Genomic DNA, 14,546 nt, shown 5'->3' with positions numbered 1-14,546 from the left:
AATTATCTCTCATCAATCAGAAACAATATCTCATTATTTGAACCTTTCAATATAATAATAATAATAATACCAAAAGAGAGAATCTTTGGAAATTATTTTTGAAAGCAAAGGATTGTGTTTGTCCAAATCCTTTTTGGATGATATTGAAGAGATTCACCAAATTATAGGTATAGTTATATTAGAAACATACGGATTAAAATACTATTGCACTTTATCAAATTCTAATTCACGTATTCTTAAATGTTTAATTTTAGTTCCACAATTAATTTAATATATACTACTTGTTTATTTTAATTCCTTTTTTATAATTTTTTTATTTATATTTTTAATATAAATCTTAAAAATATATTCACATTTATTTGTATAAACATGATTACGATTTGTTGAAATATTCAATTCAAGATTTACTAAAATACATATATTAGAAACATACTATTAACTATCAAATTTTAATTCATGTATGTTTAGATGTTTAATTTTAGTTCTAAAGTTTTAAATAATCTTAAATTTAATATCTACCGTTAGTTATTGTAATTTTTTTAATAAATTTTATTTACATTTTTTATATAAAATTTAAAAATATACTCACATTTATTTGTATGAAAATTGTTACTATTAGTTGAAATATTCCATTTAAAATTTACTAAAATACATATATTAAAGGGATTTTAAAAAATATATAACAATACCAATTTAATAGAATTTTGGTTTTGCGGAATAAATATTTTGATATGTGTGAAAATGAACTAATGTTAAAATTGAAATATTTGAAAGTAGATGGGTAGAATGGTACTTTAAGTATAAAATAAATATATATGATGTTGATTTTATTTATTATGTATAATTATTTATGTTTGAGTTTGACTGAATTTTCAATTAATATTTTTAAAATATGATGTAAAATATTAAAAAGCAATGCAATTGGGAGAGATGAACAAGTGTTGTATATGTTGTTGCCACTCCACAACTTCTTACCTGCCCACCTCATCACCTTTCTCTTCTCTTACACAACTTATAGTCTTATATAATCTTATCATCATTGTTTTCTCTTTTAACTTCTTTTTCAAAGTTCTTTTTAAACATTCACCATTCAACAAAAATTGATCTCATGGTTTTCTTTTTCGCAAAATCAGTCAATCATGAATGGTTGGATGTTGATTTAAAATTTTATCGAATACAAGTTTGAGATACTTTTTTCCATCGAATAACAAACAACGGTTTGTCATATTGAAATGATTCCATTCGTTATACAATTTTCGAGTATGTAAAAGAATCTATAACAAATAAATAAAAAAGATAAAATTGTATCCTTCATCCATAAGTTTTAAAATGTTAAAATTTACATTTTAGCTTGTATTTTTTCCTACTAAATACGTGCCTTTTCTGTTTGAATTGTTTTTTGTTAGCCAAATTCAAAGCAATTATAATAATTATACATTATTAAGTTTTGCTATATTTCATTACAAATTAAATTAAATTTGAAAATTTTACTTTACAATTATTTAAAATTAATTAATAGACATTAATACTGTTAAATGAAAGTGAATATTTAATGTTTTAAAAATGGTGAGTATTAATACAAAGTTAATATATATATATATATATATATATATATATATAAAATCTTTAAATCTATAAAATAAATTGAGACAACAAACTTTAAATTCTACAGGCAAAGATTGTAACATTTTGAAATTGAGCATACTCAGAAAAAGTATTTTTCCAAAATGGAAAAATGCACTCTTAGTAATTAAGCTGGGCCCATTTAAATCCACCAACCCAAAATGGTCTAGCCATATAGTTGCGGTCAATAGGCCCAATGGGCCGTTGATGACCTCAAAGCGAGATGTTTGAGCCACTCATAAAGGGCCGTCCAATGGGCCACTCACTACTAATCTCGAGTCACTTGTTTGAGTTTTTCTTTTCTTTTCTTTTTTAAATATTCTTGTCACTTGTCACATACTTTTAGTATTGACTAAAGTACACTTATTAATATGAACATGTGTTTTAGATCCTTATATTTGTATCAGGGGTGAGCATCCATAACCAAAAAATCCATTCGAACGATTGAAATCTACCAATTCAATACTCGATGGTCGGTTTTTATTAAAAACATGGTCAGTGGTCGATTTAATTAAAAAGTTTTGAAAAACCCACCCAACCCGACTAAAAACAACTAAAATCGGCAAAAAGTCGACCCATCAAACACCATTGTTGGTTTTTCTTAGCACAAATCAATTAGGTCAGTTTTTTGTCTCATTTTTTTTTTTTTGGGTACAAAATCGACCCACCTAACTGATGATCACCACTAATTTGTACAATATCGTATTTCGCTTATTACAACAAAAATATTGTATAAACGTGTGTATTATTAATGTGAAGGCAAGAAGGTTATATTATTGGATTCTCCTTCTTGTATAGTAGCAAAAAATAAATAAAATAGGTTGTCCATACCATAGAATAAACATGGAAAAGTAGTAACATAATAATAAATATATATAAATAGGTTAGAAAGTATAATTGTATGGATGTAGTATTCTGTGCATGTTCAGTCTTGTTTTGATTAGAGTTATAAATTGAAATACATAAACAAAACTGGCATTCATTTAAAATTTGTTGTCAATTATTTATAAAATAAAAAATTGATTGTCTTTGAAAAAATATATATAAAATTTGATAAGATAAAGCTTGGTCAAAAGTTAAGTGAGAACTAAAATTGATGAGGACATTAGGTAAGCCACCTTCATTCCTTTGACTTATACATTAAGTAATTCCTTTGACTTTACATTTTTTATTTCTTATATAAATTATTATTATTATTATTGTTTTATAATAAGAAATGACAAACCTATTCTTTTTAAAAAATAGTAAATTTCATAAGTTTTTATGAAAATTTTCCTATAACATAGGGTGAAAGTGCAAAATTAATATGTAATTTTTGTGTTGATTTGGAGTTTTAATTTTGTGTTTGGATTCATCAACCTTCACTTTTATATTTTATATGATCATTAATGATTTATTTATTTTAAAAAAATTAGTGGATGTATTGGATGTAAATTTAAATCTATGTTTATTGGACTTTTTCAACTTTTAAATTTTTTGTGTACAGTAAATCAAGCAGATTTTAAAAAATATAAAAGTAATGGTACAGGATTTGTGTTCAAATCCCTTTTAATAATAGTAATTTGATTTATAAAAATTAGGATTATTTTGGTACAACCCATTTATTAACCAAACATTTTAATTATTAACCTTATTCTAAAAACAATATCAATTAATTATTTTTGTAATTACAACTAAAACCACGAAAATGAATAATAAGGTTTTACGCTCCGTTTGGATTGTCTTTCAAAAAAATATTTTTTTAAGAATACATTTTCTAATTTTTTTTTAAATGAGTTTAAATCTAAACATTTACCTGTTTGATTTTACCTATTTATAAACGTTTATATGCAAAAACGTATTTGGTTTATCCTATACTAATAATATTTTACACATAGGTTAAATTATCATAAAATGCTATTAAACATTATGAATTAATTTCATTACAAAATACACATATTTAAAATCTTTTTTTTCAAAAGTATCACGTTATCTTGAAATTATTAATTTTTAAATACTCGAAACTAAATATTAATTTTGTTATTATTATTATTATTTTGGACAGTTCAATTTTAAAAGCACAAATATTTTGAAATGTAAATACATAACTAGATAAAAAAATCAATTGATTTTCAACAACAAAATATAAATAAGATAAATAACGTTCTTAATTCCTTTTAATTTCATGAACCTAACGATCATGTTATTCATTGACGTATTCATGATTTATTTCACATATGTTAAAGCGAATTAGATTTGGTTGAAAGAGAATAATTTGTAAATATTTGTATTTAAATGTATATGAACACACGTTGAAAAAATATTCAAAATATTTAAAAAAAGAAAAAAAACGACCGAGTGAAAAATAGATAGTAAAAAAGAATAAAAATAGAAAGAGAGAAATACAAATTTATAAGAAATTTCTCATTAAACACCAAATAAACCTTTATTCTAAAATTAAAATATAGTTGAATATATTTTTTCTAAAATGATTTATTTCATAATTTCATTTTAAAAAAAAAATTATTTTAGACAAATACCAAACACCTCAGTTTATGTCAAAATAAATTAGTTTGAAAATTAAATATATCAAAAATTAATCCAAACAGAATGCGTGTAATTTATTAATTACACTTGTAATCAAGAGTTTGTTAATAACAATACATTACATCTTAATTAAAATTTTGCAAAAACAGAATGTAGAGGCTGAGGGGGTTTGACGATACTAAGCCTTCGATTGCTGGTACACTAAAACAAAAATTAATCTGACGGATGCAATTACGTCACAGTAAAATTACCAATTCTCCACAAACCTCTACAAGTTGTCCACGTTTAAACATTTGATTGGTTTACTTACACCCAAGCGGTCCCACCACCAGCAATTCCTTCACTTGTAAAGTGCGACAGACGGGTGGTTTTAGGCTACATTAATTCCCGAACCTTCTTTTTAATTGTTTCATGACTTAAAGAACAAGAAAAAGAAATGGACTTTCTTTTGTTTGGCAATGGTTCGCCTTTGTTTTTCCTCCATCTGCCGATTCGTTCATCCTTATGGTTATGATTGATTGAAAATCGAAGGATTATTTGATTATTTCCTCAAGATAAATTTGGAATTCTAGTTTTCAATCCTACTTCTGAGTTCGGAATTAGCTTAAACCCTAATTGATCTTTGATCTTTGATCTTCTGGTTGTTTTGCTTTATGGGCTCTGATTCCTCTACATCTCTTGCTCCGGGGTTTCGATTTCACCCCACTGACGAGGAAATTGTGCGATATTATCTTAGGCGCAAGGTTTCTGGCAAATCTCTTCGTTTTGATCCCATCTCCGTCACTGAAATTTATAAATCGGAGCCGTGGGACCTTCCTGGTAAGATTTCTTCAATTTTCTATTTTTATTTGTGTATTTTTTGTTGGGAATTCAGTTGACAGAGTTATTTATTGGGAATTTTTAATTGTTAGGGAAGTCGAAGCTGAAGACTAGGGACTTGGAATGGTATTTTTTCAGTCCTTTGGATAAGAAGTATGGTAACAGTTCGAGGACGAACAGAGCTACTGAGCATGGGTACTGGAAGACGACTGGGAAGGATCGGCCGGTTCGACATAACTCCCGAGTGGTTGGAATGAAGAAGACTCTTGTTTACCACAGCGGCCGGGCGCCTCGTGGGGCTCGCAGCAATTGGGTGATGCATGAATATAGACTTACTGATGAGGATTTAGAGAAAGCTGGGGTTGTGCAGGTGAGGAAACTTGTTTTTGTCTTTTGGGGTTATTGTGTTTTGTGTACTTTCTATTCTTATGAGTTTGTTATTGAATTGTGTTTTGGATTGGCAGGATGCTTATGTTCTTTGCAGGATATTTCAAAAAAGTGGTTCAGGCCCTAAGAATGGAGAACAGTATGGAGCTCCGTTTATTGAAGAGGAGTGGGAGGATGATGAAGAGTTAACTCTGCCTGGCGAGGAGGTTGTGGCCAATGAAGGGTTAGTTGATGTTGATGATTATATGCATTTTGAAGTGGATGATATTGCTCAGGTTTGTGCTTTGTTAAATATATCCACCTTTTATTTGCTACTCTATTTTGCATCATGTGGATAGATTTTTAATTTTCGAATCCTTGTGTTCATGTATTATTCTTGTCACCAGTAAAGTCACAAAGGATCATATATGCTCTCACTCAATGCTGCTTAGTTAGTATGAAACGTGTTCTTGATCTTCTTTAGGTTTGTAGTGAACTATGCAAGTAGAAAATAGGACGGTCCATTATTTGCAAATGGAATATGAAGCATGTGTAATAAAAGGGCAAGGGCCAAGAATGAATGGAAGCATATGATTCTGAACTAAATTTTATACTCAAGGTGTACTTTATTCTATTTATGGGGAGTTGAAGAGCTCTTTAAGAGCAGGGTCTTAAGCGTAACCCTTTTTCTAGCTTTTATAGGAGCCAGGAGGAAAAAAATTATCCATAATTTCCAAAAACGCTTAATCATTTTCCACTCCTCAAATTTTCTTTTGTTGGTATAGCAAATGTGGGGCATGTGAACCTTACCTCAATCTCAAGGAAATGAGTTATGGTAAGTTATGTCAAATACTGTGAGCTATGTTTAAGTTGACAACCTTTAGGTCAACTTTGTAATTGAAGAACACAAAACACATCCGAAGAAAACCCTTTTAAATACTTTAATCACGTTAAGTTCTCTTTGGAAGTGTGTTGCTTTGACCAATTTATTCTGTTATGCTCTTCTACATAGAACTTTCAAGCTAATTAAGATGCTTTTTTCCTCCTTTTTGGGCAGCAGTATTTTGATGGAGAACTTCCAGGTGAATATGGGCAACCTCCGTTGATTTATCCTCAAGAGACTAGCAACCATGTTGAGCTACCCAATGGCCTTGTTGAAAATGATAATAAACCAGAAGTATGTGCTGGTGATACCTTTGAGCTACAGCCGAGCCTCAATTTCTTTCAATTACCAGAGCAATATGGAACGGGAGAGAGTTCTGAAAGGGATGATCGTTTTGCTGAATCAAGTGGTAATCTTGCTGAATCAAGTGACAATTTTAATCAAGAGGATATCAATTACTTACTAGACGAGCCTTACCCGAGTGTTCCGGATGATCTTGCCCTCAATGAGGAATTATTCCTGGAGGCCAATGATCTTTCAAATCCAGTTGAATCTGATCCATCTGCGCTGGATGTGCTTGAAGAGTATTTTACATTCTTTGATGCAGATGATAACTTACAGCTGGCTTTTGACCCGTCAGATCTTTTTGACAGTGAAGAACCTATTTCTAGCCAAACAACTTCTGAAGAGGTAACTTTACATTCCAAGTATCACTGTTGAGAACTTGGGATTTACAACTTTGAATCTAACTTCAATAAAACTACTGAATCTCTGAACAGAAAGTGAGCGAAGTAGCAGAAAAAGAGTTCATGGCTGCTAAACAGTCGTCCGTAACTTTCGTAAATGATGCATCTACTTCTAAGCAAGACCCCAAGGCTATTGAAACAAGTTCAGGTAGAATTCAGAATATAATAGTTCGAATCAGGATGTTAGACATTCTTTTGCTATAAAACTCATAAAGGAGATTTTGTTGTTTCAGATTCAAAATCACCCTTCTTCAAAGGTGCAAGTTACATGTTAGGAAACATCCCTGCCCCTCCTGCATTTGCTTCAGAGTATCCATCAAAAGATATGGCCATTCGGCTGAACTCGGCAGCACAAACTTCCAGTTCAGTTCATGTAACTGCTGGCATGATCCATATAAGAAACTTGACATCAAATGGCGATCTGGTGAATGATCCCTTATATGGAAAGAACGCGGATGTCAACCTCATCCTATCTTTTGCTCAACATCAACATCAAGTTGAAAGTGATCACCAATCTGAGAAGAATGGGACTATCGTCGGGTCACGAGGGTTCTTATTCTTCTTTCTGCTTTTCTGGGTTCTAATACTCTCGGTGAGCTTTAAAGTTGGGAGTTGCATATATTCCCATTGATGAAGAAACAATCAAAACATTATCTGTGGTAATGAATAAAAGCTTGAGTGGCTGCATATCTCCCTCCTCTCAAGCAGCCAAGAACAGCAATCTTGCCTATTTGTTACCGCCACCGGAACGCTATTTAAAGCGAGGTGAACTGGAAACTTGGATTGTGCTACCACCCCTTCCCACCACCGCCCTGTTCTCTGGGGTATGCCTTTTAGCTTAATATTCTTTTGTTTAGAGAGGTGTTCGACACATGATAGTTGGATGGGGAGGTAAAAGGGAACATTTTGTTCATACTGCATATATTACATCACTCATGTCATATTTGGGTTTCTTTTTGGTGTCTTGATCTCGAAACCTTATTTTATGTCCATGGTTATAGGGTATATATGATATATGTATGTGAAAAATGGGAGTAGAAGCTTTCATCACGTCTGAATTTGTTGATGATTTCTTTCTTTTTTTTCCAAAGGTATTGTAATAAATGTTGGAGAGGGGATTTGAACTTGAGACCTCTTGTCCACAGGATTGTACAGGTGCAGCTCATGTTTTCAATTATTATTGTTATTTATTGGAGAAGGGATTACTCTTAGAATGTGTGTAAATTAATGTTAATTTGGAAAAAGGAAATTTGGAAAGGTTCAAATGTTGTGGTCGAGAATCAGATAATCTGTGTTCTGTATTTTTATCTTAGTTTGTAGTTAAGATTATTTTCAAGAGAGTTTCAAATATCATTTTAGATAGAAATTTTTTAAGTCGGCAAAATATAAATATTTGAATATATAAATATATATATATATATATATATATATATATATATATATATATATATATATATTTGTTTGTTTTTTTTTCTTCGCTATTGGTTTTTTTTCCTTTCAAAAACCCTCGTTTTTATTTATCAAAATATTTTGAAGTTTGTTTTTTTTTTTTGGAAAATTATTGACAAAAACATTTAGAAAGGAAACGAACAGCTATCACTTTACACTGTTATCAAATTTTTAGCCATTTTTTAAAAAAGTTTCAGTTGAACATTTTTAATGGTCTAATTTTACTTCCTATTTATTTAGGACTAAATTTAAGATTTGTTCAAAACAATGGACTAAAACTGAATAATTCTAAGGACTAAAATTAAACATAAAGTTTTAACCCTTATTTATTTTTTTTTAAGTAAAAGATTATTATTTATCATTATTTTATCAATTTTGAGAAACATTAACATTGAATTAAAATAGTGGAACTAAAATTATTTGAAGTGAAGGACCAAAATGTGTTTGAACTCGGGGATAAAAATGTGGAAGAGAAATCAAACAAAGAGCCACTTCCATGCCTTTGTCATCAATTGAGAGAGTTTCGATAATGCTGAGTGTTACAAAATAAAATCACAAAAGAAACCATTTCCATGATACCCAAATGAGGATGAACACTCCCATTCAATGAAGTATTGACAAAGGACAAAAAAGCAAAAAGCAAAAAACAAAAAACAAAATTAAAGGATAAACTTCAAAGAATAAGAATCTTGAAAAAAAGAATACATGTCTAAAATTACCTGTAGAGTTTCCAAAGAGAACAATACAACTTCATCTTTCGTACCTCATAACCCAAATTCAACGGTCGCCTTTGGTAAATTTAAGAGCCTGGTACCAAAAATTTTGGCTGCTTGGTCGTGTTGCCAATGTGGGGTTATCGAACAGTGTTTCAAGGCCTACCCGCTGTTACCGCCTGCGATCCACCGCCACACTCCACCTGAACCTTGTCTTTGAACTGTTGAGGCAGCCTCCATATGTTTCTCCAGGGCAGATTTTTGCTCCCTTAGGAGATGGATCTCATTCTCTATGGATTGCATTGACTCCAGCATCTTTTGTAGTTCAGCTATTTGTGCCTGTTGGTCAATCAAGGGAAAAGAGAATCTTAGAAAATGATGCCTAACTTAAGATCTTTCAATCGATAGGATCATCAAAGACAAATTTGATGCATCGGCCTGAGCCGCCCAGCTCGGGTGATGGGATGGAATTGTAAATTTGATCCAAATCATTTAGGCTCTATGGTTTGTAAATAGAAATTAGAATTTAGTTCTTGAAGTTTGGTAAAATGATAAAAAATAGTCCCCAACTTTTAAAACTGTAGGATCTAAAACTGCAACTTTTTTCAGCTGTAGAGAACAAATTTGTAATCGAAACTTGATTTTATATGAAATACAAACCTCCAATTTAAAGCATCTCGATCGTTCGGCAATTAATTGGGATTGCACTGACTGTAATTCCTGAGATAAAAATTTAAAAATCAGACTTTAGAACTGAATATGAAAATAATATCTTTAAACGTACATTCTACCTTAATGTCATACCTTAGACAGCTCTGCATGGGTGCTGTTTACTTCATCAATCTCTTGTTTAAGTTTGGAATTTTCACTTTGAACTTCAGAAAGTGTTAGTTCTAACTTAGCTTTCTCTTCTCTAATGGCCTTAAGTTCAATAGCGCCATTTGGTTGAGAATGGTTTTGGTGTCTACCATTAGAGACACCTTCTATCATGGAAAAGTCTAGCTTTTCAGTCTTGGCTAAGGCATATGCAGCAGTAACAGAGGCTGCTGCCGCCGCTGCTGCTGGTGACTGGAATATCTTGGGACGTGATGAGTCTCTCGGTTTGGGTCTCATGACAAAAACCTACAAGGACACATAATGGCACAAAAATAATTAATGATAATAAAGGCTTCTAAGAGTGCGGATAAAAACAGATGGAGGTGTATCACCTAGAACATACCTCATTGTTATACTTTCCGTTGTAACCGCCAAAAGCAACCAGATATTTCTCTTGATCAATTGTTGCCAAACTAATACTGATTCCCTGTTCCCGAAATGAAGTGATGGTATAATACAAAGAAGATTACATGCATTAGTTAATCGAGACACTTAGTTACGTTGCTTCATCAACGAAATTTTTTATGAATAGACAAATTCAACGCCCATTTCTTTTGTTGAAAAAGAAGCCAATTCAATGACATTATTTGGACCATCTAAAGTTCAAAAAAGAAAGAAAACACATCCCGTACATACATCTAATCAGTAGATTATGAAGACATCATCATTTTTTTGGACCCTTTGTCAACCTATAATGATTTAAATTTCAAAAGTAAAAGCATATCAAGCTAAGAACATAGAAGAACGAAAACACTTCTTATGTGTACATGTAATATTTATAAATGACTTGTTTTAAGAATCAAAATGTTATTTGAATGGAAATGGTAATGACTTCTTTCTTTCATATTTGCCAGGATGTACGCTTGGGCTTTAAAATTTTATTAAAGCACTCGATGTATGTTTTGCTTCTAAGCTTTCAATTTGTCTTCACAAAAACTGCATAAATGTCCAATCGAAACTCCTTCCATAAAAAGAACAGAACTGTAGTTGGTAACAAAAACAAAAAAATTCAAAATGCTTATTGCGTGCTAGTTTCTTTGCTGATACGAGAAATACCAGTCTTTGAATATCATTTCAAATTCCAGCCAAGTTTTATTTTCTTTAAGGACTGACCACAGTTGCATTGCATGTGGTTGTGCCCTATGTCTAGGGAGTAAAAATAAGTCAAATATATTTCATGTTTCACCAGGAAATTAGAGGCATGCAAAAGGCAAAAAGGATAATGCAACAAAGAGAAGAGAAAGGACCAGAACAGTGGCACATCACGCACAAGGATCAATCAATGTCATTTCAAGATGTTATCATCAAAACTAGCATGTAGTGTTTGCAATCATATGATAAAGTTCAACATATGATATTGATAAAATGGAAAAACAATTGATATGAAATATATAAGCAGGAATGTACTCTGCAATCACCTCACTAGCAAGGGGTTCTCTTTGCTTTACGCTTCTCAAAGCTAACCAAGAAAGCTTGGACATATTTAACACAATTGTCTCTGGGCAACCTGAAAAGGAAGGTCCACAAATTCATAATAATCTTTTAGTAATTAAATATGTTACAGCTTATATAATAATTTAAGAAGCTCTAGATACCATTTTTATTATCACCACCACCGACTATATACCAGTTCTCATCAATGGTTATGCCAGCATGGCCTGCCCTAGGAGTCACCAAATCACCCTGTAATTGTGGCTGAGACCATTCCATCTGCAGCATGCATAACATCATAAGGCTTCTTATTATTTATTTATCATCATCATTCCCACTTTAACCACAACTCATTTTCCTTCCACGTGAAAACATACTTCTCAGGTGTATGAGAAAGATAAAATTTACTTTGAATGGTTATAGGGGAATAGAATCGTTATAATCCCAACCTCTGGACCATTAAAAGTAAGCACCATTAGTGGAGTTCGTTCCAATTTTATTGGATGTCCCCGAAGGGACAGCACCATTAGTGGAGTTCTACAGTCTACTGGGGCAAAATAAGACAGAATAAGACAAGATCAAATACTTCTAGGAGTGAGAAGGGGACGACACCATGCAATACTTCTAGCGGCTGGATTTTCGCTTCTAACATAAGACAAGATCAAATACCGAAGGCCAGATGAATGGTCAGAAGAGATTCAATGTCACTTATAAACAAGAAGATAGTGACAGTAGATTCTGGCCGCTTGACGAAAAATGTTAAGCAGAAGAAGTCTACAACCTCTACTGGATCTTGAGCTCCAGCTTTCAATTTTTCAGTAGTCAAGCAAGTTCAATGACCCAGCAGCCATTGAAGTAGTTGATGCTCTGGCATCCCAACCTTGGATTTCAAGCCAAAGCTATTTTATTTTATTTTTTTATTTATTTTTATAAGGACTTCAAGCCAAAGCTAAAAGTAGGGTTTCCTTTATTATAGTTGACTCATCACGATAAATATTTTTGAAAGTCAGTGGGGTGGTACAGATATTTGGAAATGAACCCCAACTTCTGTGACACAGAGAAATCTGAGGCTCAAGAGACCTCCTGTTCTTCTTTTCAACAACATAATCACTCATTAAACAGATAATTCAACAACTACGGAACTTCAGTTCAATCATTATTACTCCCAAATATATGGCACCAATCACAGAAGTGACTACAAAAATCGCAACTAGTATAGAGTAACATGATTTCCATATAGGGTATCACAATTTGCAAGTATAATACTTAATATGCAAGTGTTAGTAGAAAAAATCATAGTATTAATATTGTCATAAAATATTCTTATCTTTGCCTATAAAGTTGTAAACAAATAGGCAGTAGGTCTGAGTTGACAGACAAGCCAAGAGAACAATGAGTCAGAGTTATACATACAATCACTTCAATGAGGAAAACACATGCAGGCTAAAAGGAAAGTGAAGAGGAAGTACTCACAGTATGAAAATCCAGTACATGAAGATCACGAAAAAAGGCTGAATGAGAACAACCGCCAAAAACTAGGAGGTAGTGTTCTGCATGCAATGCTGCTGTATGATCAAATCTTGGAGCTGGCGGCGATTGCCTAAGAAAACCCAGGGAAATGATGAAACGGTCTCCCAAAGTAGACAACTAAACAAGTAGAATGAACACTTACTTTGTCTCCACCTCATCCCAAGTTAACGCCTCTAAATCAAGAACGTGGATGTCATTTAGAAGTTTTCTGCTACTGTCTTCTCCACCAAACATCATGATTTTGGAACCAAAAAGAGTAGCTGAATGTCCAGCACGAGCAACCTGAAATATTAAAAAATTAAATAAGCAATATGATCAAGAACATTTTGAAGGGTGAAGTATAAGTAAAAGTTAATGAAATGTTAATACAGCATAAGCATAGACTCTAAGACCATATAAAAAAAATTGGTCAAATACCGGAATGTTTCCAGTAGTCTCCATAACACTCCATGTGTGTGTTTCAAGATCAATGCAATGAACTGCAAGAACCATAAAAAGAGAATACGGTTCCATGATCCAATTAAAAAACATATTGCAGTGTAGAAACACGAAGATATCCATTGCAGCACAGCATTAAGAAATATTATAAAGGGGTAACGGAATCCAATAGACAATAATGTAGTTCGTAGAACACAAACCCAAAATTCTATCAGATGATCGTTTTAAATTTCCACCAAGCACGATGAGTTTCTTATCCCATTTGACCTGCCAATTAAAATTAACCAAGCAAACCATAAGATGACTATAGGCATAAGTTGACATAGGTATGTTGTATAGAACATATAATTAATAACTGTACCAATAAGCACGCCTTATAATGCTTACCATACTGTGCCCTGAAGCAGGCGGAAGAGCCTCAACTAAGCTACCATTGCCATCGGAATTCTCAACACCAGGATTCATTTGAAGTTTAACACTGGACCAAGACAAATTGCTAAGGTCCAAGACCTGTTTAGAGACAAACGCCCATCAATCTAATGAAGATGAACAGAAACCAAAGTAGCCTACCACGTTTAATACCTGAACATCAGAGAGATACCGGCCATTACGGCTTCCACCGACAATGTACAGTTTCTGATCAACAACCGCTGCAGCATGCTAGAGTAAATAGATGAATTAGCTCGCACAATCAAGACTTAATGTAACAAAGTCAAAGAATCACCAACACAGTCCGACATGAAATCAAACAATTTAAACCTTATATCGAGCTGGCGGTCGAGAACCAGAAACCGGCAATGCTACCCACTGATCAAAGGCTAATCCCCATTGCCAACTATCGACATCCATTTTCTATCTGCAAATCATTCAAGGGCACAAAATTCGCAATTGAAAACACAATTCCAATGACTACACTTCCGAAACTTGACGCAATTGCAGCGCAGAAGAGGAATCAAGAAGTAAAACATAAATAATTTGAATCACAAACAGTTACAATCGGATAAGAAGAAGAAGAAGAAGAAGAAAATGGGGTAGCTGAGGAAAATTGGTGGTGAATTACCGGTACCGGGAAGATGTATTAGAGTTATCGCCGGCGAAAATTGTAGAATGGATTAACGACAAGAATGCGGAGATGGCGATGAAGCG

The 14,546-nt window shown here is 32.5% G+C and overlaps 2 protein-coding genes across 3 annotated transcripts; one reads left to right on the top strand and one right to left on the bottom strand.

Annotated features, from left to right (window-relative positions):
• The first annotated feature begins 4,541 nt into the window (after positions 1 to 4,541).
• On the top strand, positions 4,542 to 8,224 carry LOC101209968 (NAC domain-containing protein 78). Of its 2 annotated transcripts, none has more exons than XM_011651126.2 (6): positions 4,542 to 4,968; positions 5,061 to 5,338; positions 5,433 to 5,630; positions 6,392 to 6,907; positions 6,997 to 7,111; positions 7,197 to 8,224. In XM_011651126.2, exons 1-6 carry the CDS (start codon positions 4,803 to 4,805, stop codon positions 7,592 to 7,594), a joined length of 1,671 nt encoding a protein of 556 aa, XP_011649428.1. In that variant the 5' UTR covers positions 4,542 to 4,802; the 3' UTR covers positions 7,595 to 8,224. The 2 variants fall into 2 exon arrangements, with proteins under 2 accessions (XP_011649428.1, XP_004150380.1); XM_004150332.3 differs by having other exon boundaries at positions 4,546 to 4,968; positions 6,395 to 6,907.
• A 653-nt stretch (positions 8,225 to 8,877) lies between these two features.
• LOC101208266 (acyl-CoA-binding domain-containing protein 4) lies at positions 8,878 to 14,546 on the bottom strand (the record flags this gene model as incomplete). Its single annotated transcript, XM_004150326.3, is given in 14 exon segments — positions 8,878 to 9,464; positions 9,786 to 9,845; positions 9,930 to 10,247; positions 10,345 to 10,428; positions 11,420 to 11,508; positions 11,597 to 11,711; positions 12,906 to 13,032; positions 13,105 to 13,244; positions 13,380 to 13,441; positions 13,601 to 13,667; positions 13,788 to 13,910; positions 13,983 to 14,060; positions 14,160 to 14,256; positions 14,461 to 14,546. Coding segments are annotated over 13 exon segments (1,530 nt in total). The 3' UTR covers positions 8,878 to 9,287.

This window comes from Cucumis sativus, chromosome 2 (genome assembly GCF_000004075.3).
Source record: "Cucumis sativus cultivar 9930 chromosome 2, Cucumber_9930_V3, whole genome shotgun sequence".
Lineage (NCBI taxonomy): Eukaryota > Viridiplantae > Streptophyta > Magnoliopsida > Cucurbitales > Cucurbitaceae > Cucumis > Cucumis sativus.
Note: the sequence above shows the minus strand (reverse complement) of the source record. Positions and strands in the feature narration are given on the sequence as shown.

Coding starts and splice junctions, on each gene's coding strand:
- LOC101209968 (XM_011651126.2), top strand. CDS start 4,803: ATGGGCTCTGATTCCTCTACATCTCTTGCTCCGGGGTTTCGATTTCAC. Junction 4,969..5,060: donor GGAGCCGTGGGACCTTCCTG/GTAAGATTTCTT, acceptor TTTAATTGTTAG/GGAAGTCGAAGCTGAAGACT. Junction 6,908..6,996: donor GCCAAACAACTTCTGAAGAG/GTAACTTTACAT, acceptor ATCTCTGAACAG/AAAGTGAGCGAAGTAGCAGA.